This window comes from Cervus elaphus, chromosome 20 (assembly GCF_910594005.1).
Source record: "Cervus elaphus chromosome 20, mCerEla1.1, whole genome shotgun sequence".
In the NCBI taxonomy this organism is placed as follows: domain Eukaryota; kingdom Metazoa; phylum Chordata; class Mammalia; order Artiodactyla; family Cervidae; genus Cervus; species Cervus elaphus.
The window spans coordinates 49,927,001-49,954,083 of record NC_057834.1 but is presented as its reverse complement, the minus strand read 5'-3'; the positions used below and the strand labels follow the sequence as shown (position 1 = coordinate 49,954,083).

The 27,083-nt window shown below is 39.7% G+C and overlaps 1 protein-coding gene across 1 annotated transcript in view; it reads left to right on the top strand.

Annotated features, from left to right (window-relative positions):
• The window catches only part of MAN1A2 (mannosidase alpha class 1A member 2), a 156,295-nt gene that overhangs the window by 19,532 nt on the left and 109,680 nt on the right, over positions 1 to 27,083 (top strand). Inside the window, exon 2 of the mRNA XM_043875727.1 lies at positions 12,506 to 12,761. Coding sequence (XP_043731662.1) covers positions 12,506 to 12,761 — 256 coding nt within the window. The remainder of the gene's footprint in view (positions 1 to 12,505; positions 12,762 to 27,083) is intronic.

The following is a 27,083-nucleotide window of genomic DNA, read 5'->3' as shown; positions in this document are numbered from 1 at the left end:
GATTGTGAACTCCTGTGGGCAAATAATTTGTCTTCTTTTTCTTATATTCCCTGCACCTAGCTCAATGCGCCTCACATTTGGTAAATATTTGTTGATTATCAGTGAGTTAAGCTGAAGTTAATTCAATGACCAATAACTCTTTAACCTGTGGGTTGTGGCTCAGATGCTCTGTTGTGTCCTATTCTTTGTGACCCCATGGACTGTAGCCAGCCAGGCTCCTCTATCCCTGAGATTTTCCTGGCAAGAATACTGGAGTGCATTGCCATTTCTTCCTCCAGATCTTCCTGATCGAGGGATCGAACTCTTGTCTCTTGTGTATCCTACATTGGGAAGTGGATTCTTTACCACTAGCACTAGCTGGGAATCCCATTTAACCTGTAATTACCATTAATTTAAACTAAAATCCCCTAAAGCCCAAGTTAGATTGATCTAGAGCAGCTCTCTATGTAAATAAAACCTTTTAATACCCACAGAAATAACTTGTATCTAACTAAAATTAAGGTAAAGACAGTGAGTTTGTGTTGATGATTCATGAACTGCTGTATTAAAATGATAACACTAAAGAAGCTGGTATTTTGTGGGAGCCACATGATAAAGTAATTGATTTGGTATAGAAGCTTGAAGGTCAATAAGTTTCATCATGCTTTGCTTTGAATTGCTTTCATCCTCTTTCAGGTGGCTAACAGTTACTCATATTGAGAAACAGTTGGGCTTTTACATTAATATGTTTTCTTGAGAATGGGATTCATTCTTACAGAATTTTGAGCCCAAATGTGAGCGAATTTGTCTTATTTGGTTCTTACCTATAAATCAGTATACCAGAAGAATACATGGCTTAGCTTAAAAGAGTAGCATTCAGAAAGTTCTTTGTCATTTATATGACAGTGTTATTCTGTTCAAATAGAATATATTAATTTGCTCTTGTAGATCATCTTAGATTGTATTTGTCAACAGCTCTCTTAAAAATAGTCAGTACTTCTTGGTTACTTTGAGTTTAAAGAGTTCTTCATGATGTTGAAGGAGTGGCATTTCTCTTTGGAAGGTCTTAATTCCTTTAGGCACTTGCCACTGACCTCTGTAGAATACTGTTAATTTCGGTAGTTTTTGTACTAGTTTCTGACCCTCGTATGGTTGTTTCCTAGATCCATTTTTAGCCTGTACTTGTACATAAGTAGTTATTTGTATAACTGCTTCAACTGGTTTTGTTGTGCTTGCCTGGATCCTCTGAAATACTTTTGAATATTATGAAGATACATGGTGTTTGAAAATGTTGCTTAGTACCTAACTTTGTTACTAAAAACAAGGGCCACTCTATATTTTGTCTTTTATCTTTTAAAAGATTGAATTACATAGTTGATTTACTCAGCAGTTTTAAAAAATTGTTTCATAAGGGCTTTGGTGAGTTTTCTTAAAAATTGAAGATTAGTTAGGGTCAGTTTAGTAAAATTCCCTTATAAATGGTTTGAGGGTAGTTATATGCCAAAGTTTTTAAGGGCTCTCATGTTTCTTAAATGATCGTCAGAAGAACAGAACCTGGAAATCTTAGCAGTGAAATAATGGATATAAATGAAAGGTGATGTAAATAAAGCTACTATTAGTATTAGGAAAGAATGTATCAGCAGAAGTTTAAATGCTTGTAGTCTAGAAAGATGAGATCCAATGAGAAGGAAATTACTGAGTACCTTCTGTCTGTTGGGTTTTTGTCCTTCTTTGTTGCACTTTTATTTATAATAACTTGTAGATTCTTTGGATTTTATATAGACATTTTGGGGGAAGTTTAATTTTTTCTTATATTTTAATCTTATTTTCATCTTATTTTACTTTGCTGGCTGGCGTGCCTGTGCTCAGTCGCTCAGTCATGTCCGACTCTTTGCGACCCCATGGACTGTAGCCTACCAGGCTTCTCTGTCCATGGGAGTTTTCTAGACAAAAATGCTGGAGTGGGTTGCCATGCCCTCCTGCAGGGGATCTTCTCAACTCAGGGATCGAACCCAGGTCTCCTGCGTTGCAGGTGGATTCTTTACTGTCTGAGCCACCAGGGAAGCCCAGAGCTAGAAAAAGAAGGTGAAGTCGCTCAGTCGTGTCCGACTCTTTGCGATCCCGTGGACTGTAGCCTACCAGGCTCCGCCATCCATGGGATTCTCCAGGCAAGAATCCTAGAGTGGGTTATGATTTCCTTCTCCAGGGGATCTTCCTGACCTAGGGGTCGAACTCGGGTCTTCCGCATTGCAGGCAGACACTTTACCCTCTGAGCCACCAAGAAAGCTAGATGTGCAATCAAATAGAAGTGTGATAGTGAGCATCCTTATTTGTTTCTCTCATTTTGAAGGGAATGCTTCTTAAGTTTCACTGTGAAGAATGATATTTGTGGGAGACATTGGAAGATATCTTTTATGAAATTGAAGTTCTCTTTTCTTCCTTTGCTGTAAAGTTTTGAGGATGAGTGTTTAATTTTGTCAGTTTTCTATTTCTACTTTATACAAGTTCTCTTTAATAGTAAATTACATGGATAGAATTATTTGATATTAAACTATTCTCACTTTTCGGGTAAGTCCAATTAGTTATGATGAATTTTTTTTTCTATTTTTAAAATTAAAAAAATTTTCAATTTATTTATTTTAGTTTTGGCTGTGCTGAGTCTTTGTTGATTTGCATGGGCTTTCTCTAGTTGCAACAAATGGGGGCTTCTCTTTGTTGCGGTGCATGGGACTTCTCATTATGGTGGCTTCTCGTTGTGGAGCACAGGCTCTGGGTGCATGGGCTTCAGTAGTTGCAGCATATGAGCTCAGTAGTTGTGGCTTGAGAGCCCTAGAGTGCGTGGGCTTCAGTAGTTGTGGCATACAGGCTTAGTAGCTCTGCGGCATGTGGAATCTTCCTAGATGAGGGATTGAACCCGTTTCCCCTACATTAGCACGTGGATTCTTTTATCCACTATGCCAGCTATTTTTCAAAATGTTGCTAACTTTGCTAATATTAAAAACACTCCGTGTTCATGAATGAGCTTAGCCTCTGATTGTCCTTTTTCCATGGTAATCCTTCAGTTCTGTTTTGGACATGTTAAATCAGAGGTATTTGGCAAGTGTCTTATATAATGTTAGAAATTTGGATCTGGAGTACTTAGTAATGTGTAAAAGGCTGATCATATATGTTGTTGTTTAGTTGCTAAGTCATGTCCCACTCTTTTGTGACCCCATGGACTGTAGCCCACCAGTAGTCCTCTGTCCTTGGAATTTTCTGGGCAAGAATACTGGCGTGGGTTGCCATTTCCTTCTCCAGAGGTCAAACCTGCATCTCCTGCATTGTTAGGCAGATTCCTTACCACTGAGCCACCAGGGAAGCCCCGACCATATATATTTTGATATAGTAGTTGAAGAAATACAGATGAATAATGTTGAATAGGAAGAGTATATAGAGTAAGAACAGAAGTGAAAATGGAATACAACATTTTGGGGGTGCATTGATGGTGGTAAAGCCATGGATAAAGAAGGAGTTTAAAGGAAGGAAAAACTTAGCTATCAGTTTTTAACTTTGGTGGCTAGAAGGATGATGTGAGATTAGGGAAAGTGGAAATAGCAAGTGTAGTGCTCTTTGAAAAAGTGTAGTGGTAAAAGGAAGGAGGTGGGGACACCAATGAAGGTAGAGGTGGAGGCAGTTTTGAGGGAAGTTTTTATTTAACTTTTTTAAGGTGGATAAGACTTAATGTTTGTAGGTAAAGAGTAAAACCCTAGCAAAGAGGGATGGAATGAATATAAAAAGAAAAGTATAGCCACTAAATCTTTGCCGAACAAGATTTCAATGTAATTTTATCTGTTCTTCTGTAATCTAGGATTGTATTTGTTCTTCAGAATGTTTCCAAACATGATTTATTTAAACACTCTAATTGAAGAAGGAAGCCAATTGTTTGGTTTTAGTGAGTTTTGTGAGTCACAAAACTTGGGTAGTTAGTTTATTTATGGTAAGTCAGCCCTCAGATACTAATGAGTATCTCAGGGAAAGAGAACGTCTAGGACAGAGAGTGGCTCAACAAAGACTAGGTCATTTACCAGCCATAAACATCGTAAAATAACAGTGGCTTAAGCAAGACAGAAGTCTGTTTCTGAGCCATAGGATAGTTTCAATAAGGGAGTCTGAAAAATAGAATTTTTATTTTGTAAGAGAGTATGCTTAGCTATGGGATTTCCCTGTACCTCAGACAGTAAAGAATATGCCTGCAGTGCGAGAGACCTGGGTTTGATCCCTAGTTCGAGAAGATCCTGTGGAGGGGGAAATGGCAACACACTCTAGTATTCTTGCCTGGGGAATCCCATGGACAGAGGAGCTTGGCAGGCTATAGTCCGTGGGGTTGCAAAGAGTTGGACACCATTGAGCGACTAACTACTAACTACTAGCTACTACTAACTACTAACTACTACTGTGTTTAGCTATGGACTGCACTCCATGGGGTTGCAAAGAGTCAGACAAGACTTGGCAATTGAAAAATAACAACAGCAAATGCCTAGCTAAAAATTGACAGCTCTAGGACTTAGGAGGAAGGGACCAAAATACTTGAGAGATAAGTATCAGTGTCTACATAACAAGAGACAATCTCTAAAATTCATGTTTTGTGTGAAATGCAGTGTTTCTGTATTTAAGAAGTTAAAATGCATGTGTTTGTACTTAGGCTCTCTGCTTACAAGCTCTGTGACCCTGAACAGTTCAGTTTAGTTTGGTCGCTCAGTTGTGTCTGACTCTTTGTGACCCCATGAACTGCAGCACGCCAGGCCTCCCTGTTCATCACCAACTCCTGGAGTTTACTCAGACTCATGTCCATTGAGCTGGTGATGCCATCCAACCATCTCATCCTCTGTTGTCCTCTTCTCCTCCTGCCCTCAATCTTTCCCAGCATCAGGGTTTTTTCAAATGAGTCAGCTCTTTGTATCAGGTGGCCAAAGTATTGGAGTTTCAGCTTCAACATCAATCCTTCCAATGAACACCCAGGACTGATCTCCTTTAGGATGGACTGGTTGGATCTCCTTGCAGTCCAGGGGACTCTCAAGAGTCTTCTCCAACACCACAGTTCAAAAGCATCATTTCTTCTGCACTCAGCTTTCTTTATAGTCCAACTCTCACATCCATACATGACCCTGAACAGTTTCCTTTTTATCTTTGTGCCTTAGCGTTTTCCTAATAAGATGGATAGCAGTGTTAAGTATAGGATGCCTCATAAGTTGGTATGAGCACTAAATAAGGTAATGTTGTATTTGACTAAGTCAGTGCCTGGTATATCTAAGCCAACAACAATTATTAGTTTTGTTGTCGTTTGCCTTTGATTTTCAAGGCCAAGAGTGTCTGGAAGGAAAAAATAAAAACAAAACAAAATGAGACAACAACTTACAAAAAATGCAAACCTAATATTATTTATGGGATATTAAAAAGTGATTCAACTCTTACACATAGGATATAATTGAAAAAGTAATTTTTTTTTAAAAGTAATTTCAAATCTCATGTGAACTTGCAGATATAAGATTAGATATTTTTTGGAAATCTTGGAAGGTACCCATAGTTAGCTGTTCTGCAAAGTTTGAGGGCACAGTCCTGCACAAGACCACCCTTACTTCTGACACCACCTGAAATTTCAGGGGACTCCAAAGCCACCCTCAGGTTTGATAATTTGCTAGGACTCCCAAAACTCACTAAAAGCTATCCACTCATGAAAGGATTACAGATTATAGTGAAGAGATGGAGTTTAAAATCAGCCAAGGGAAAGAAGCACATAGCATATATTCCAGGAAGGTTCCAGATATAGAGCTTCTAGTGTCCTCTTCCTATAAAGTCAGGACATGACTCTCCTGGTATATCAAGTTGTGACAGTGTGTATTGTCACCCAGCTAAGCTCATGTGAGCTTTGGTGTCCAGAGTTTTTGAGGAATGAGTAACTGATTGCCTCCATGAATGAGCAACTTAGTCGCCATGTTGACTGATACTGTATGACCTGGAACCTCACCCTAAGTTGTTTTGTTGGATTTTTTTTTTTTTTTTTAGTATGGCCAGCCCCCACCCTGGGACTGTTGAGTGTGGCCAACCCCACCCTAAAAGCTGGTGTGACCAGCACCCACCATAAATAAATAAGGACACATCTATGAAGTAGACAGATTACTTCCCATAAGGTGACAACAAGGCCAGACTTGTCTTTGGACAATGCAAAATTCTTTACTACACGGAAGGATACAAGGCACTGATGAAAAGCAAGAGACAAATGGAAGTTCACCATGATTATCTGTTGAAGATATCAAAGTTACAAAAAAAATCTTAAAAAGATGTAAGTAAAAGAAAGGTCATTCAGGTGAAAATAAACATCTAGAAATTTGATCCAACTGATGGAATTTAAAATCTAGAAATTTGGGCACTAAAGGAAAATTTGGGGAGCCTCTTGAAAATGAGATTGAAATGAGGACAGACTAGCTCAAGATGGTGGAGTAAAAGGACATGCTGTCACTCCTTCTTACAAGCACACTGGAATCACGACTAATCATCAACAAAGTAAACTCTGGAACCTGGCAAAAAAAAAAAAATACCCTATACTCAAAGACAAAGGAGAAATCACATAAGATGGTTGGAGGGGCATAATTGTGATAAAATCAAATCATATACCCACTGGATGAGCAACCCACGAACTGGAGAACAATTGCAGCACAGAAGTTCTCCTACTGGGATAGAAGTTCTGAGCCCTATGCCAGGCTGCCCAGCGTGGGGGTATCTGGCAACAGGAAGAAGAGTCCCCAGAGAATCTGGCTTTGAAGTGGGGTTTAATTACAAGACTTCCTCAGGATGGGGGGTGGAGGGGGGGCGGAGGCAGAAACTCTGCTCTTGGAGGGCACACACAAAGTCGTGTGTGCTCACCACTCAGAGGTGAGGGGTATCTGGTGGCTCATTGCTGGGACAAATACCCTGGCAGCAGCAGTCCTGGGAATTACTCATTCATGTGACCCCTCTAGAGGCCACCATTAGCCTCACCAAACAGCCTGTAGGCTCCAGTGCTGGGACACCTCAGGACAAACAATGAACAGGGAGGGAACACTGCCCCATCCATCAACAGGTAAGCACCTTAAAGTTTTAGCACAGTCATGCCCACCAGAGGGATAGGACCAAGTTCTAGGGTACCACCAGTCCCACCCATTAGGAAGCTTGTACAAGCCTAGTAGATTGCCTCATCTACCAGAGGGCAAAGAGTAGAAGCAAGGAGAAGTACAGTCTTACAACTTGTGGAACAAAAACCACAATCACAGAAACTTAAGACAAAATGTAATGGTAGAGGATTACGTCCCAGTTGAAGGAACAAGATAATAATAACCCAGAAGAACAACCAGGTGAAGTAGAGATAAGCAACTATTCAGAAAAAAATTCAGAATGATGATAGGGAAGACGATCCAGAGTCTCGGACAAAGAATGGAGGCAAGGATCGAGAAGATGCAAGAAATGTTTAACAGAGACCTAGAAGAACTAAGAAAAGGTGAGTTTTCATTCCAGCCCCAAAGAAAGGCAATGCCAAAGAGTGTTCAAACTACTGCACAGTTGCACTCATCCCACACGCTAGCAAAGTAATGCTCAAAATTCTCCAAGCCGGGCTTCAAAGTATGTGAACTGTGAACTTCCAGATGTTCAAGCTGTATTTAGAAAAGACAGAGGAACCAGAGATGAAATTTTCAACATCCGTTGGATCATCAAAAAAGCATGAGAGTTCCAGAAAAACATCTACTACTGCTTTATTGACTACATCAAAGCCTTTGACTGTGTGCGTCACAACAAACTGGAAAATTCTTCAAGAGATGGGAATACCAGACCTGCCTCCTGAGAAATCTGTATGCAGCTCAAGAAGCAACAGTTAGAACTGGACATGGAACAACAGACTGGTTCCACATTGGGCAAAGAGTATTGTCATTCTGCTTATTCAACTTATATTCTGAGTACATCATGTGAAATGCCAGGCTGGATGAAGCACAAGCTGGAATGAAGATTGCCAGGGGAAATATCAATAACCTCAGGTATGCAGGTAACATTACCCTTTGGCAGAAAGAAAAGAAGAACTAAAGAGCCTCTTGATGAAAGTTAAAGGGAGAGTGAAAAAGCTGGTTTAAACTCAACATTCACAAAATGAAGATCATGGCATCCGGTTGCATCACTTCATGGCAAATAGATGGGGAAACAGTGGAAACACTGACAGACTTTATTATTTTGGGCTCCAAAATCACTGCAGATGATGACTGTAGTCACAAAATTAAAAGACAGTTGCTCCTTAGAAGAAAAGCTATGACCAATCTAGACAGCCTATTAAAAAGCAGAGACGTTACTTGGCCAACAGAAGTCTATCTAGTCAAAGCTATGGTTTTCCAGGAGTCATGTATGGATGTGAGAGTTGAACTATAAAGAAAGCTGACCACTGAAGAATTGATGCTCTTTAGCTGTGGTGTTGGAGAAGACTCTCAAGAGTCCCTTGGACCGCAAGGAGATCAAACCAATCAGTCCCTCAAGGAAATCAGTCCTGAGTATGCACATGAGGGACTGATGCTGAAGCTGAAACTCCAATACTTTGGTCACCTGATCCAAGACCTTGATGCTGGGAAAGATTGAAGACAGGAAGAGAAGGGGATGACAGAGGATGAGACGGTTGGATGGTATCGTTGACTTGATGGACATGAGTTTGAGCAAGCTTCAGGAGTTGGTGATGGACAGGGAAGCCTGGTGTGTGGCAGTCCTTGGGGTCACAGAGTTGGACACGGCTGAACAATGGAACTGAAGAAGAACTAAAGAACAAACAGAGATAAACAATACAATAACTGAAATGGAAAATACAGTAGAAGGAATCAACAGTAGAATAACTGAAACAGAACAGATAATGACCTGGAAGACAGAATGTTGGAAATCACTGCTGAGGAACAGAATAACAAAAAGAAAAAGAATGAAAAGAAATGAAGACAGTATAAGTGACCTCTGGGACAACATTAAATGTACTACCATTTGCATTATAGGAGTCCCAGAAGGAGAGGAGAGAGAGAAAGGATCTGAGAAAATATTTGAAGAGAAAATAACTGAAAGTTCACTTCCCTAACAAGGTCTTCCTGGTAGCTCAGCTGGTAAATAATCCGCCTGCAATGCAGGAGACCCCAGTTCAGTTCCTGGGTTAGGAAGATCCCTTGGAGAAGAGAAAGGCTACCCACGCCAGTATTCTTGGGCATCTCTGGTGGCTCGGATGGTAAAGAATTCGCCCGCGATGCAGGAGACTTGGATTCGATCCCTGGGTTAGGAAGACCCCCTGGAGGAGGGTCCAGTATTCTTGCCTGTAGAATCCTCATGGACAGAGGAGCCTGGTGGGCTGTAGTCCGTGGGGTTGTGAGGAGTCGTACATGACTGAGTGACAGCACAGCAGCACGTTTCGAAGGAAACCACCACCCAGGGTGAGAAGGTGCAGAGAGTCCCAGGTGGGATAAACCCAAAGAGGAACATGCCGAGAGACACATAGTAATCACATTGGCAAAAATTAAAGACAGATTTAAAATAATAAAAGCAAGGAAGGAAAAACAACAACATACAAAGGACCTCCTATCACGTTATTGGTTGCTTTCTCTCCTGAAACTCTGCAGGCCAGAAGGGAGTGACTCAATGTGTTTAAATGATGAAAGTGAAGAACCTACAATCAAGAATATTCTACCCAGCAAGGTTCTCATGCAGATTTGATATAGAAATCAAAAACTTTCAGACAACAGGAGATGAGGTAGCTCACCACCAACAAAATCACCTTTGCTGCAAATGCTAAAGGAACTCTTTAGCAGGAAAGAGACCAGCAACTTAAAACAGCCTCATGCTACATATATAGATTGCTATATCAAAACCTCACATAAACAGCAAATCCAAAAACTATATACACACAAAAACAGAGATGAAAATATTTGGTATAATTAATGGCTTACATTTGTATAGAAAATTACAATTTACTAAGTCCTTATACTTACCTTGGATATCACTAGCCAAGTGTTCAGTTCAGTTCAGTTCACTCATGTCCTACTCTTAGCAACCTCATGAACTGCAGCACGCCAGGCTTCCCTGTCCATCACCAACTCCCAGAGTTTACCCAAACTCATGTCCATTGAGGCAGTGATGCCATCCAAACATCTCATCCTCTGTTGTCCCCTTCTCCTCCCGCCCTCAGTCTTTCCTAGCATCAGGGACCCATCAGGGTCTTTTCAAAAGAGTCAGCTCTTTGCATCAGGTGGCCAAAGTATTGGAGTTTCAGCTTCAACATCAGTCCTTCCAGTGAACACCCAGGACTGATCTTCTTTAGGATGGATTGGTTGGATCTCCTTGCAGTCCAAGGGACTCTCAAGTGTCTTCTCCAACACCACAGTTCAAAAGCATCAATTCTTCTGCACTCAGCTTTCTTTATAGTCCAACTCTCACATCCATACATGACTACTGGAAAAACCATACCCTTGACAAGACGGACCTTTGTTGACAAAGTTATGTCTCTCCTTTTTAATATGCTGTCTAGGTTGGTCATAACTTTCCTTCCAAGGAGTAAGCATCTTTTAATTTCATGGCTGCAATCACCATCTGCAGTGATTTTGGAGCCCAGAAAAATAAAGTCAGCTACTGTTTCCACTGTTTTCCCATTTGTGTGCCATGAAGTGATGGGACCGGATGCCATGATCTTAGTTTTCTGAATGTTCAGCTTTAAACCAACTTTTTCACTCTCCTGTTTCACTTTCATCAAGAGGCTGTTTAGTTCTTCACTTTCTGCCAAGTGTATTAGGATAGTATTACCTGTCTTGCTGTCTTTATTGAGGAAAGTACTCGTCTTGGAGGTTTTCAAGTGATGTCTGTCAGGTTACAGAGTGAGTTGAGGGCAGAGATAGAACCAGAATCCTTGTCTCCTGACTTTTTGGTTAAGTACTTTTACTGTAAGTACCTTTTTTCCAACTGCAAAATGATTCTTCTTGGATCTGTTCTCTAGGCCTAGGCACAATGTCTTCTGTTGGTAAGGAGGGGGAGAGGGATTGGAAGGCAGTTTGGTGGTGCCTGCATATTTACCATAGTTATCTTTGGAGAAGTGAATGGCAACTCACTCCAGGATTCCTGCCTGGGAAATCCCATGGACAGAGGAGCCTGGTGGGCTATAGTCCATGGGGTCCCAAGAGTCGGACAGGCTGGAGCGACTATCACTATCTTATCTAAGATTTAATTCAGAGCTTATCTGCTGCTGAAGCCCTCATCTGCCTGAGTCTCCTGAACAGATCAGCCCAGAATTACCCTTGGATGCATACTGGGGCCAACCTTGTCTCTTTTTCACATCAGTTTATGAAGTGATCTTATGTATTTAAAATTTTTTTAAACTTGAAGTAACGTTGGTTTACAGTGTTCTGTTAATTTCTAGTGTACAGCAAAGTGGTTCAGTTATACACATATGTATTTTTTCATATTCTTTTCCACCATGGTTTATGATAGTGTGTTGAATATTGGGAGGCCTGGTGTGCTGCAGTCCATCGGGTTGGGAAGAGTCAGATACCACCTGGTGACTGAACAGCAGCAACAATTGAATATAATTTCCTGTACTGTACAATAGGACCTTGTTGTTTATTATACGGTCCCCTCTGATACTTAATTCTACTTTTTCAGTTACAAATAATCTTGCCTTGGAGAAACCTAATTGGCTGTGATACTACCACTGTGCAAAGCTTAATTCTATATTTCATTTTCTCTTCCCCCATCTAGTTTTTCACTGGTCTTTCTTTTTTTTTCTCCAATGTGTCTAATAGGTTATTGATTGCTACTTTCTCTGTTTTCACTTGGCCCTTAAATTGTAACTTACCAGGTTCCCTCTTCCTACTGTGGAAAGTGTTTGCTGCTCAGCATCTGGGGCTTATTTTCTTTCTTTCTCATACTAAGATATATTTATCCTACTCTGGGGGCTTCCCTCATAGCTCAGTTGGTAAAGAATCCACCTGCAATGCAGGAGACCCCTGTTTGATTCCTGGGTCAGGAAGATTCGCTGGAGAAAGGATAAGCTACCCACTCCAGTATTCTTGGGGGCTCAGCTGATAAAGAATCTGCCTGCAATCCAGGAGACCTGGGTTTGATCCCTGAGTTGGGAAGATCCCCTGGAGAAGGGAAAGGCTGCCCACTCCAGTATTCTGGCCTGGAGAATTCCATGGACTATATAGTTCTGCTGCTGCTGCTAAGTCGCTTCAGCCTTGTCTGACTCTGTGTGACCCCATAGATGTAGCCCACCAGGCTCCCCCATCCCTGGGATTCTCCAGGCAAGAACACTGGAGTGGGTTGCCATTTCCTTCTCCAGCTGTATAGTTCATGGGGTCTCAAAGAGTCAGACACGACAGAGCGACTTTCACTTTGACTTGTGTAGGTAGATCCAGGTCTCTCTCATGGGTTCTTTTCAATGGCAGGAGTAGAAAACAACTATCAAGGTTTGGTGAAGGAAGCTTTAAGTTTTATATTTATTTTTCTCCTCTTCTTACAGGGAAGAAGAAGAACGTTTGAGAAATAAAATTCGAGCTGATCATGAGAAGGCTCTAGAAGAAGCAAAAGAAAAATTAAAAAAGTCAAGAGAGGAAATCCGAGCAGAAATACAGACAGAGAAAAATAAGGTAGTCCAAGAAATGAAGATAAGAGAGAAAAAGCCACTGCCAGCAGTTCCTATACCAAACCTTATAGGAACACATGGTGGAGACCCAGAAGATAATGACCTAAGAGAGAAAAGGGAAAAAATTAAAGAGGTAATAAGCTGAGATTTGTGATATGGGGTGGTTAGGGATATGGATATGCATTTGACTGGGTGTAAGTTTATCTGTCTGTCTGTATTTATGCCATCTGTGGTACAAACTTATTTGTACTTTGATCGAATTGTTTGTTTTGAGGTCAGAATTGTAGTTCATTTTGCAAGATGGCAGCAAGTGCTAAAACTCTCTCTTAATAGCAATCATAACGTAATTATAGGATACATACAATTTTTGATAAGATATTGTTTGGATAGTTATGCTCCTTACCTTGTGTTCAGAGAACTTTTGATACTCAATATTTTGTAAATAATGTAGAATAGACCCATAAACAATTTATCATTTAATAAGAAATTTCATAAGTATCTGTTTCCACAGACCTCTGCTAGTTACTAGTTTCTGAAAAGTTAGCAAGTTTCTGAAGAGCTAGCTTTATATGTACCATCTTTCAAGGAACCTGTCATGATACCACTTAACCGTACTGCAGATTAAGAACACATCTTTCCAAAGAGTCTCAATGGATTGAATAGGGAAGGATTGAATTCAACATTTTTGAAATTTGTTTGGTCTCAGGAGTCTTTCAGTTTTGTTATTTTAGGGGTTCTTTGGAGATAAAATACCAGAATGAGAAGAAATCTAGTGAATGTTTTAGTAGAACTTTGTTAATTAGAAATCCTGCTAATGTGGGGGTAGAGTTTTAGTTTTACTGTTGTGAAGAAACAGATTTTGTAATAGCATAAACAGTATTTCAAATTGATTGTTTATCATAACATAAGATAATAAGTTTAGTTCAAATAGATATCTATTAGGATATATTCTAGTAGTGAATATGGAAGATTTGCAGGTATTTTAAGCATCCTTTATGGATTAGTATAAGATATGTACTCTGATTTTTACCTTACTCTGGAGTCTATGTTTTGTGCTCAGGCTGCTTGAGGCACTTTCTTTGGGCAGTGTTGAGGAGACTTTGATAATTTTTTTTTTAATGTCTTTAGAATTTATTGAAATACTTTCTGATTTACATAATAATTCATATAGATAACACTGTGTGTTTCAGTTCAGTTTAGTTGCTCAGTCGTGTCCGGCTCTTTGCGACCCCATGGACTGCAGCATGTCAGGCTTCCCTGGGGACCCAATACCACCCACAGGCTCAGTGATTTACTGGGAGTACTCACAGAACTTAGGAAACTCTTACATTCATGGTTTATTCATCGAACGCATACAGATTAAAATCAATAGAAAAGGCATATAGGACAAAGTCCAGTAGAGCCCAGGCAAAAGCTTCTCATTGTCCTCTCACAGTGGAGTGATATGGACAGTGCTTAATTCTCCCAGAAATGATGTGTGGCAGTATGTGTGATGTATTACCAACCAGAGAAGTAAACCCAAGCCTTGGTGTTTAGGTTTTGGGGTTTTTTTATAATTATCTTTTATTCAGTTCAATCGCTTAGTTGTGTCCGACTCTTTGACCCCATGGATTGCAGCATGCCAGGCTTCCCTGTCCATCACCAACTCCTGAAGCTTGCCTCAAGCTTATGTCCATCGAGTCAGTGATGCCATCCAGCCATCTCATCCTCTGTCATCCCATTCTGTTTCTGCCCTCAATCTTTCCCAGCATCAGGGTCTTTTCCAGTGAGTCAGTTCTTCGCATCAGGTGGCCAAAGTATTGGAGTTTCAGCTTCTGCATCAGTCCCTCAAATAAATACTCAGGACTGATTTCCTTGAGGACTAATTATTTGATCTCCTTGCGGTCCAAGGGACTCTCTCAAGAGTCTTCTCCAGCACCGCAGTTCAAGAGCATCAATTCTTTGGCGCTCAGCTTTCTTTATAGTCCAACTCTCACATCCATACATGACTACTGGAAAAAACATAGCCTTGACTAGACAGACCTTTCTTGGCAAAGTAATGTCTCTGCTTTTTAATATGCACTTTAGGTTGGTCATAGCTTTTCTTCAGGGAGCAAGCGTCTTTTAATTTCATGGCTGCAGTCACCATCTGCAGTGATTCTGGAGCCTTAAAAAATAAAGTCTGCCACTCTTTCCATTGTTTCCCCATCTATCTGCCATGAAGTGATGGGACCAGATGCCATGATCTTTGTTTTTTGAATGATGAGTTTTAAGCCAGGTTTTTCACTCTCCTCTTACACTTTCATCGAGAAGAGGCTCTTTAGTTCTTCTTCACTTTCTGCCGTAAGGGTGGTGTCATCTGCATATCTGAGGTTATTGATATTTCTCCCAGCATTCTCTAACCCAGCTTGTGCTTCATCCAGCCCAGCATTTCACGTGATGTACTCTGCATATAAGTTAAATAAGCACGTTGATAATATACAGCCTTGATGTACTCCTTCACCAAGTTGGAATCAGTCTGTTGTTCCATGTCTGATTCTAACTGTTGCTTCTTGAGAAGGGGCATACAGAATTCTCAGGAGGCAGGTCAGGTGGTCTGGTATTCCCATCTCCTGAAGAATTTTTCACAGTTGTGATAGACACAGTCAAAGGCTTTGGCGTAGTCAATAAAGTAGAAGTAGATGTTTTTTCTGGAACTCTCTTGCTTTTTCTATGATCCAGTGGAAATTGGCAATTTGATGTCTGTTTCCTCTGCACGTTCTAAATCCAGCTTGAACATCTGGAAGTTCACTGTTCACATACTGTTGAAACCTGGCTTGGAGAATTTTGAGCATTATATTGCTAGCATGTGGGATGAGTGCAATCGTGCTGTAGTTTGAACATTCTTTGGCATTGCGTTTCTTTGGGATTGGAATGAAAACTGACCTTTTCCAGTCCTGTGGCCGCTGCTAACTTCCAAATTTGCTGGCATGTTGAGTGCAGCATTTTCACAGCATCATCTTTTAGGATTTGAAGTAGCTCAACTGGAATTCCATCACCTCCACTAGCTTTGCTCATAGTGATGCTTCCTAAGGCCCACTTCACTTTACACTCCAGGATGTCTGGCTCTAGGTGAGTGATCACACCGTCGTGATTATCTGGATTGTGAAGATCTTTTTTGTACAGTTCTTCTGTGTATTCTTGCCACCTCTTCTCAGTATCCTCTGCTTCTATTAGGTCCCTACCATTTCTGTCCTTTATTGAGCCCATCTTTGCATGAAATGTTCCCTTGGTATCTCTAATTCTCTTGAAGAGATCTCTAGTCTTTCCCATTCTATTGTTTTCCTCTGTTTCTTTGCATTGATCGCTGAGGAAGGCTTTCTTATCTCTCCTGGCTATTCTTTGGAACTCTGCATTCAAATGGGAGTATCTTTCCTTTTCTCCTTTGCCTTTAGCTTCTTCTTTTCTCAGCTATTTGTAAGGCCTCCTTCAGTTCAGCTCAGTTCAGTCACTCAGTCGTGTCTGACTCTTTGCGACCCCATGAATCGCAGCACGCCAGGCCTCCCTGTCCATCACCAACTCCGAGAGTTTACCCAAACCCATACCCATCGAGTCGGTGATGCCATCCAGCCATCTCATCCTCTGTCACCCCCTTCTCCTCTTGCCCCCAATCCCTCCCAGCATCAGGGTCTTTTCCAGTGAGTCAACTCTTTGCATGAGGTGGCCAGAGTACTGGAATTTTAGCTTCAGCATCAGTCCTTCCAATGAACACCCAGGACTTATCTCCTTCAGGATGGACTGGTTGGATCTCCTTGCAGTCCAAAGGACTCAAGAGTCTTCTCCAACACCACAGTTCAAAAGCATCAGTTCTTCGGTGCTCAGCTTTCTTCACAGTCCAAATCTCACATCCATACATGACCACTGGAAAAACCTTAGCCTTGACCAGATGGACCTTTGTTGGCAAAGTAATGTCTCTGCTTTTTAATATGCTGTCTAGGTTGGTCATAACTTTCTTTCCAAGGAGTAAGCGTCTTTTAATTTCATGGCTGCAGTCACCATCCGCAGTGATTTTGGAGCCCAAAAACATAAAGTCTGACACTGTTTCCACTGTTTCCCCATCTATTTCCCATGAGGTGATGGGACCAGATGCCATGATCTTAGTTTTCTGAATGTTAAGCTTTAAGCCAACTTTTTCACTCTCCTCTTTCACTTTCATCAAGAAGCTCTTTCGTTCCTCTTCACTCTGCTATAAGGGTGGTGTCATCTGCATATCTGAGGTTATTGATATTTCTCCCAGCAATCTTGATTCCAGCTTGTGCTTCTTCCAGCCCAGCGTTTCTCATGATGTACTCTGCATATAAGTTAAATAAGCAGGGCGACAATATATAGCCTTGACGTACTCCTTTTCCTATTTGGAACCAGTCTGTTGGTCCATGTCCAGTTCTAACTATTGCTTCCTGACCTGCATACAGGTTTCTCAAGAGGCAGGTCAGGTGGTCTGGTATTCCCATCTCCTTCAGAATTTTCCATAGTTTATTGTGATCCACACAGTCAAAGGCTTTGGCATAGTCAGTAAAGCAGAAATAGATGTATTTCTGGAACTCTCTTGCTTTTGTGATAATCCAGCAGATATTGGCAATTTGATCCCTGGTTCCTCTGCCTTTTCTAAAACCAGCTTGAACATCTGGAAGTTCTCGGTTCACGTATTGCTGAAGCCTAGTTTGGAGAATTTTGAGCATTACTTTACTAACTTGTGAGATTGAGTGCAATTGTGTGGTAGTGTGAGCATTCTTTGGGATTGCCTTTCTTAGGTATTGGAATGAAAACCTTTTTGCATTTCTTTTTCTTGGGGATGGTCTTTTTTTTTTTTACTTTAATATTCAAACTTAATAACTACCTTTTATTTCTTCTACTAAAGCTTTTCATTTCTCAATAAGACTTCTGACAACGTTAATGCATCGTAAGTAAATACATAGGGCCGTATTTTATCTCTATGATCTTTGGCACATGTGTCAAGTTGGAGAATCACAAAAGGCAATAGAAATTTCTAATCACTGCTTTGCACATTCTTTTAATCATCTTTACATCAAAATATAAGGCCGCAAAAAGGCAAGCTGAAATTTTATGATATGTGGAATTGTTTTAATAAAGAGTTTTACATACAATACCTTACATATAGAACAGTGTATTTGCAGTTTTAAATAATATCTGAATGTACAGTGGCATGTATTCTTATCAAAGATAAATTCAAGTTGACTGTCTATCAGCTCACTGCTTCCTGTACAAGATCACGGACCTATGTCCATAGTTTTTCAGGCACTCTGTCAGTTCTAATCTCTTGAATCTATTTGTCACTTGTACTTTATAATCATAAGGGATTTTGTTTAGGTCATACCTGAATGATCTAGTCGTTTTCCTACTTTTTTCAATTTAAGTCTGAATTTTACAGTAAGGAGATCATGATCTGAGCCACAGTCACCTCCGGTCTTGTTTTTGCTGATTGTATGGAGCTTCTCCATCTTCAGCTGCAAAGAATATAATTAATCTGATTTTTGGTATTGGCTGTCTGGTGATGTCCGTGTATAGAGCAGTCTCTAATGTTGTTGGAGAAGGATGTTTGCTATGATCAGTGCATTCTTTTGGCAAAACTCTGTTTGCCTTTGCCCTGCTTGATCTTGTACTCCAAGGCCAAATTTTCCTGTTACTCCAGGTATCTCTTGACTTCCTACTTTTGCATTCCAGTCCCCTATGATAAAAAGGACATCTTTTTTGGGTGTTAGTTCAAAAAGGTCTTGTAGGTCATCATAGAACTGTTCTGCTTTTGCTTCTTTGGCATTAGTGGTTGGGTCATAGGCTTGGATTGCTGTGATACTGTATGGTTTGCCTTGGAAGTGAACAGAGGTCATTCTATCATTTTTGAGATTGTATGCAGTACTGCTTTTCAGACTCTTGACTATGAGGGCTACTGCATTGCTTTTAAGGAATTCTTGCCCACAGTAGTAGATATAATGGTCATCTGAATTAAATTTGCCCATTCCAGTCCATTTTAGTTTACTGATTCCTAAAATGTTGATGCTCGCTCTTGCCATCTTCTGTTTGACCACTTCCAATTTACCTTGATTCATGGACCTACATTCCAGGTTTCTATGGAATATTGTTCTTTACAGCGTCAGACTTTACTTACATCACCAGTCACATCCACTACTGGGGATTGTTTTTGCTTTTACTCTGTCTCTTCATTCTTTCTGGAGTTATTTCTCTTCCGGTTGCATATTGAGCACCTATTAGCCTGGGGAATCCATCTTTCAGCATCGTTTCTTTTTTTTCTTTTTTTTTTTAGCATTGTTTCTTTTTGCCTTTTCATACTGTTCATGGGGTTCTCAAGGCAAGAATACTGAAGTGGTTTTCCATTCCCTTCTCCAGTAGACCATGTTTTGTCAGAACTCTTCACCATGACTTGTCCATGTTAGGTGGCCCTACATGGCATGGCTTATAGGTTCATTGAGTTAGACAAGGCTGTGATCCATGTGATCAGTTTGGTTAGTTTTCTGTGATTGTGGTTTTCATTCTCTCTGTCCTCTGACGAATAAGGACAAGAGACTTATGGAAGCTTCTTGATGGGAGAGACTGACTAGGGGGAAACTGCGTCTGATTGGTGGGGCCTTGCTCAGTAAATGTTTAATCCAATTTCCTGTTGATGGCTGGGGCTCTGTTCCCTCCGTGTTTTTTGGCCTGAGATGAAACTGTGTTAGAGGTAATGATGGTAGTGCGGCCTCCTTCAAAAGGACTTGTGCACACATTGTTGTATTCAGTGTCTCTGACCCCACAGCAGGCCACTGTTGATCCACACCTCTGCTGGAGACTGCTGGACACTCACAGGCAAGTTTGCTCCTTGTGGAGACCCTGTTCCTTTCTTCTGGCTCCTCATCTGCTAAAGGTTTTGTCTGTACCCTCCAGGAGTCTGTTTCCCCGTGGAAGTTCTACAATCAAATCCCACTGAATTCCCTGGGGGTTCTCATCCCTTTTCCCAGATCCCCAGGTTGCGAAATCTGTTGCTTGTGCTGTGCTTAGCTCCTCAGCCGTGTCCGATTCTTTGTGACCCCAGGGACTGTAGCCTGCCAGGCTCCTTTGTCCATGAGGATTCTCTCGGTAAGAATACTGGAGTGGGTTGTCATGCCCTCCTCCAGGGGATCTTCCCAACCCAGGTCTCCGTAATTGCAGGCAGATTCTTTACCATCTGAGCCACCAGGGAAGCCCATGTAGGCTTGATTGGTCTTATATCTCCAGTCCCTCCAGAAATCAGGCTGATTCCATGTGGTTCAAGGTCCCCACCATAGGTCACATTATTAGCATAAACTGTCTGACATGGCTCAGCTTTAGGTAAACAAAAATGCTCTTAACAGGCAGAATAATAAAGGTTTAGAGGTTATTTTCCAGGAGCCTGGTTTAGGCCAAATCTTCTCTGAGGATGTGCAGGGTTTGGACAACCCAGACTTGCTGAGTGAATCCTTTAGATAACATCGTGTTATCTAGTATTTTTGTAGATTAACATAAAACTTGTTAAGAATCCCTGTGTGGGGTCCTGTTAAAGATTATGGTTGATGTCTTAGCAAGGAGAGAAAGCTGAGATCTAACCTGCAGGGGAAGATGCTAATAAGAGGCAAGGTGATGTGCATTACCTGCAGAATATCTGAAAGTTTCAAGAATTAAAGCACTATTTACCTCTGAAGGCAGGGGTATAAAATAGAGATGGAAAAGCATTATTTGAAAGTTTTAAAAGGAGCTTTTAACCCCTAAATCTCCAATTCTCTAGCCTAAGCATCCTGGATACTGTCCTCCCTTTCCCAGAAGAAAACCAGAAGTTTACTTTTGGATGGATAAATTAGAGAAGATCTAGATTTGGGAAATACCAGGTATGGTATGGCTGAGGGGAAAGGGCAGAAGTTATTCTAAAAAAAATGAAGAGTGTTGGAGGTGGAGAGCATTAAGTGAAAAAAGGATTCTGAATATTGAGACAGCTTTATTCTGCTAGACTTTTAAAATTCTGCTAGTAAAATTTATTTTCAGTAAGCAGGAAAATGAAGAATTTTTCTCTGGGGAGACCTGACTATGACTGGCACAAGAGGAAAGAGCTACTCTGTTCTTCAGTAAAGTGCCCACTGGGTTTTACCTGATCTCCCTAAGGTGAAACTCAGTCAACAAGTCTAGCCTGTTCATTGACAGCCTTTTGATTATTTTGTAAATGGTTTACTCATATGTGAAGAGCAAACCAAAGAACACCTGACACGTGAAGAAAGTTTGTTACATGAGAGAAATGGAAGAAAGTTTAGAGGATACAGAAACAATGCAGAGACCAGAATACAGATATCTAAAAGGAATTAACGTCTTTACAGTGCCAAAAAATTAAATTTATAAAATGTGAGTTAGTTATAAAAAGGGACATTTACAGAATAAGAAAGAGTTCTTGGAAAATAAAAATGTGATAGCTTAAAAAATTCAAGAGAAGAACTGGAAGATAAAATTGAGCATCTTTCTCAGAAGGATGAAGATTGAGAAAATAAGAAAAATGATAAGATCAGTCTGCAACATCTAATAAATGACTGATTAGTGGTTTTGAAAAGAGAACCGGGAAAGTAGAGGGGAAGAATTCAAAGACACAATTTAAAGGTTCCTACTGAAATTTTAGAAAAGAAAACGAAGTTTTAGAAAATTTTAGAAAAAGTGGCATAACAAACAGATCCAAATAGTTTATAGAGAAAAAAAAATAGTTCTACCCAAAAGATTGGGATTGTGTATAATGGCACATTAGATTCTTCAACAGTAATATTAGAAACTGAAAGAGTGTGGAGCTAAGGCTTAGAAAGAATTATGTATTCAGCCAAATTATGACTCAAATCTGAGGGAAATATATTTTTAGACATTTTGTGAGATTGTTCCTAGAAAATATGCTTCAGCATAAAAATAGAGAGATAAAGTGATTTTGGAAACAGGTGAGCTGTGACCAGAGAGAGAAAGCAAGGGCACTGTCAGGATTGTGAAAACGGGAATCAGTAGGATGGTCGCTGTCCTTCAGGTAGAGAACGGAATTCCCCTTCAGAGTAGGAGGAAAGAGAGCCTCAGAAAGGATTTATCAGAGAATAAAGTGAAACTGACAGTTTTCTGAGGTGTTTGATTATTTTGAGACAGGTTTTGAAACTCAAGTTTAATTTGGAAGTAAATTAATAATTTTTACTAAAACTGCATCAACAATAAACCCCACCAAACTTCAGACCAGTGGTTAACAGCAGGGAATACAAAAGTTGAACAAATTAATATATCGATAGTAATATAAGAAAAAACTGTTAACTATATTGAAAGAGTGTGAGACAGGGAATATAAATGGAGAAGTATGTATAGGAGTGGGTTGATAGTTTATAAGAAAGCTAAATTAACTACAGGGGACTATAGTAAATAGCTCAAACTTTTTTTTAAATCAACAAATCGCCCTGTAAATTATGCAGTGGTAAGTAGAAAAACAGGTGGAAAAGTTTAAGTAATTGGCTCAGGAAAAGGGAAAGTTAGGAAAGTGGGGAAGATAGGACAGGCCATTAGATTTTTAAAAAATTCAACACTATTGAGACATATTTTACATACGGTAAAATGTGTCTGTTTAAGAGTTCAGCTTGATGAGTTTGGACAATTTTACTCACTGGTATAACAGTTGCAATCAAGCTGTGAATACCTCCATCATCTCAAAATAGTTTGTGTCCCTGTTCAGCCAGTTCACCTGATTCCTTGGCCCCAGGCAACTACTGATCTGCTTTTAGTCATTATAGATTAGATTCGTCTTTTCTAGAGTTTCAGTCAAATGAAATCATAAGGATGTGATATTTTATTTCTGGGCTTTTGTTCAGCATGTTTTTGAAATTCATTCCATGAATCTCAAATGATACAGTATTATTCCACTGTATAGATGTACCATGATTTGTTTTATTCATTCACCTGTTGACCATTTGTTTATTCATCATTTGGTCCAGTTTTTGGCTGTTAGGAGTAAAATTGCTGTTTACATTTGTATATAAGTCTTTGTATGGGCGTGTTTTAGTTCGATATTTCAGTCTGTGATCTGTTGTGAGTTAATTTTTTTTGTTTATTATGTGAAGTAGAGATTGTATTTCATTTTTCCTCATAGGGTGGGCATTTTAGTGTTCTAACATTATTCTTGGAAAGATTATCCATTTTTGATTGAATTAACTTGACCATTTTGTTCAAAATTGGTTGACAGAATCAGATGTTATTCTTTCTACTCAATAATCTGTATGCCTGTTCTTAATGAGAATATGATACTGTGTTGATTACTGTAACTTTTGTAGTAAGTTTTGAAATCAGGTAAGTCCTCCAACTTTGTTCTTTTAAAAATCTTGTTTGGTCAGTCTAAGTCTTTTGCCTTTATAGAATTAACTTTTCTGTGAAAATAAAAGACTGCTGAAATTTTGATTGAAATTCATCTACAAGTTGAATTTGTAGATGAATTGGAAAAATTGTTATTTTAACAACATTAAAGAAAAAGAAACCAACATTGAGTCTTTCATTACCTGAGCATGTTATATCAGTCCAGTTAGTTCAGCTCAGTTCAGTCTCTCAGTTGTGTCCAACTCTTTGCGACCCCATGAACTGCAGTACACCAGACTTCCTGTCCATCACCAACTCCTGGAACTTACTCAAACTCATGTCCATTGAGTCGGTGATGCCATGCAACTATCTCATCCTCTGTCATTTCCTTCTCCTCCTGCCATCACTCTTTCTCAACATCAGGGTCTTTTCAGATGAGTCAGTTCTTCAAATCAGGAGGCCAGAGTATTGGAGTTTCAGCTTCAGCATCAGTCCTTCAAATGAATATTCAGGACTGATTTCCTTTAGGATGGACTGGCTGAATCTCCTTGCAGTCCAAGGGACTCTCAAGAGTCTTCTCCAACACCACAGTTCAAAAGCATCAATTTTTCAGTACTCAGCTTTCTTTATAGTCCAACTCTCATATCCGTACATGACTACTGGAAAAGACATAGCTTTGACTAGAAGGACTTTTGTTGGCAAATGTCTCTTTAATAATGCTGTCTAGGTTGGTCATAGCTTTTCTTCCAAGGGGCAAGTGTCTTTTAATTTCATGGGTGCAGTCACCATCTGCTGTGATTTTGGAGCCCTAAAAAATAAAGTCTGTCACTGTTTCCATTGTTTCCCCATCTATTTGCCATGAAGTGGTGGGACCAGATGCCATGATCTTAGTTTTCTGAATGATGAGTTTTAAGCCAGCTTTTTCACTCTCCTCTTTCACTTTCATCAAGAGGCTCTCTAGTTCTTCTTCACTTTCTGCCATAAGGGTGGTGTCATCTGCATATCTGGGGTTATTGATATTTCTCCCAGCAATCTTGATTCCAGCCTGTGCTTCTTCCAGCCCAGCATTTCTCATGATGTACTCTGCATATAAGTTAAATAAGCAGTGTGACAATATACAGCCTTGACAGGCTCCTTTTCTTATTTGGAACCAGTCTGTTGCTTCTTGAACTGCATACAGATTTCTCAGTAGGCAGGTGAGGTGGTCTGGTATTCCCATCTCTTGAAGAATTTTCCACAGTTTGTTGAGATCCACCCAGTCAGCTTTGGTGTCGACAATAAAGCAGATGTTTTTCTGGAACTCTTGGACTTTTTCGATGATCCAACAAATTTTGGCAATTTGATCTCTGGTTCCTCTGTCTTTTCTAAATCCATCTTGAACATCCGGAATTTTACAGTTCACATACTGTTGAAGCCTGACTTGGAGAATTTTGAGCATTACTTTGCTAGCGCGGGAGATGAGTGCAATTGTGTGGTAGTTTGAACATTCTTTGGCATTGCCTTTCTTTGGGATTGGAATGAAAACTGACCTTTTCCAGTCCTGCGGCCACTGCTGAATTTTCCAAATTTGTTGACATATTGAGTGTAGCACTTTCACAGCAGCATCTTTTAGGATTTGAAATAGCTCAACTGGAATTCCATCACCTCTACCAATTTTGTTCGTGGTGATGCTTGCTGTGGCTCACTTGACTTCACATTCCAGGATATCTGGCACTAGGTGAGTGATCACACCACCATGATTATCTGGGTCATGAAGATAGTTTTTGGATAGTTCTTCTGTGTATTCTTGCCACCTCTTCTTAATATCCTCTGCTTCTGTTAAGTCTATACCATTTCTGTTCTTAATGGTGCCCATCTTTGCATGAAAATTTCACTTGGTATCTCTGATTTTCTTGAAGAGATCTCTAGTCTTTCCCATTCTGTTTTCCTCTATATCTTTGTATTGATCACTGAGGAATGCTTTCTTATCTCTCCTTGCTATTCTTTGGAACTCTGCATTCAGATGAGTTTATCTTTCCTTTTCTCCTTTGCCTTTCGCTTCTCTTTTCTCAGCTATTTTAAGACCTCCTTAGACAACCATTTTGCCTTTTTCATTTCTTTTTCTTGGGGATGGTCTTGATCACTGCTTCCTGTACAATGTCATGAACCCTTGTCTGTAGTTCTTCAGGCACTTTGTCTATCAGATCTAATCCCTTGAATCTATTTGTCTCTTTCTCTATATAATCATAAGAGATTTGATTTAGGTCATACCTGAAAAGTCTAATGGTTTTCCCTATTTTTTCAATTTATGTCTGAATTTTGCAATAAGGAGTTCATTATCTGAGCCACAGTCAGCTCCCCTGTCTTGTTTTTGCTGACTGTATAGAGCTTCTTCAACTTTGCCTGCAAAGAGTATGATCAATCTGATTTTGGTATTGACTACTGGTGATGTCCATGTGTGGAGTCTTCTCTTGTGTTGTTGGACGAGGATGTTTGCTGTGACCAATGCGTTCAGCTTATCTCTTACTTAGCACCAGAGGATTTACACGGGAGTGAAACCTTATAAATGCAGTGAATTTTGATAGAGCCTTCAGCCACAATGCAAACCTCAGAAAGCACCAGCGAACTCATATCGGAGAAAAGCCCTACAAATGTACTGAGTATGAAAAAGCCTGTAGTGACTGTTCAACAAGTGACCCTTGTTGATTTTCTTTAATTTCTCTTAGCAACAGTGTTGTGTAGGTCTTAGTGTATAGTTCTTGCACATTTTCTATTTCATGTTTGTTGATGTCTTATAGATGTAATTGTTTTTGAATTTCCATTTCTGATCATAACTATCATGTAGAAATGTATTTGATTTTAGTTTGCTGAACTTGAAGTTTTTGTTACTGAAGTCATCTTTTAGTTTTATTGGCTTTTTAAGATTGCTTTGGTTTTCCTTGTACATAGGCATATGCTTTGTGAATAGAGGTACTTTTTCCTTTTTGATTTTTGTGCCTTTTGTTCTTTTTCTTTTTGCACTGGCTAGGGCTTTCAGTACATTATTGAAAAGAAGTGGTGGGCATGCACGTATTTGATTTGTTCTCAACCTTAGGAGTAGGGTCTTCTGCCATTACGTATGACGACTGCTGTAGGGTTTTTTTGGAGATGCCCTTTCGTAAGTTGAGGATGTTGCCCTGTAGTTCTAGTTTTCTGAGAGTTTTTTTTTTTAAAATCATGACTGGGTGTTGAATTTTACAGATGCTTTGTCTGCATCTAAAAAGATGATGTTATGTTTTTTTTCCCTTTTATTTGTTAACATGATGAAATATATTGATAGGTTTTTGAATGTTAAATTCCACTTATATTCCTGACGTAAGTTGCACAGGGTCATTGTGTAGTATCCTTTTTATATATTGTTAATTTTTGTTAAGGAATTGTTAAGGAATTTTGCATCTGTGTTTTTAAGATATGTTGATTTTTAATTTCCTTGTAATATTTTTGCCTAGTTTTCGTGTCTGAGTAATGCAGGCTGCAAAAAAAGGTTGAGAAATGTTTTAATGAATATTACGTTTGGTACACTATAAGCTATTATTGCATAATTCAATTGATATTTAATTAAATACTCTGCTGTTGTATAGCTTAGTACTCACTGGGTTGTAAAAAAACTTAGTTCAAACTAATTGATATAAAAATATTTATTAGCTTAGGGGCTCTAAACCAGGGCTTCAAATTTGGCTCAGTCCAACCCTGTAGATGTTATTGTCAACAGATATGTATATCTCTGTCTATTTTCTTTTGTTACCTCGTTTCTCCATGTTGGGAGAGTTAGCCCCCATCAGCTCCAGGGTTATATATTGCATAGGTCTTGAGATTGCAAAATAAGAGAGTCCTTTGTCTCATGGTATCTATAACAATATGTGTGAAAGGATTTGATTGCCTTAACTGAATCACATGTACCCAGTCACGTAGTATAGGTCAAGGATTGGCAGGCTACAACCTGCTGGCCAAATTCTGCCTGCTTCCTGTTTTTTAAAAATACAGTTTAATTGGAACCCAGTCATGCTCATTTGTTTACATATTGTCCAGGGCTGCTTTTTGCTACAATAGCTGAGTTTAGTGGTTAGCATATATACCATATAGACTTTGAAGTCTAAAATACTTACTT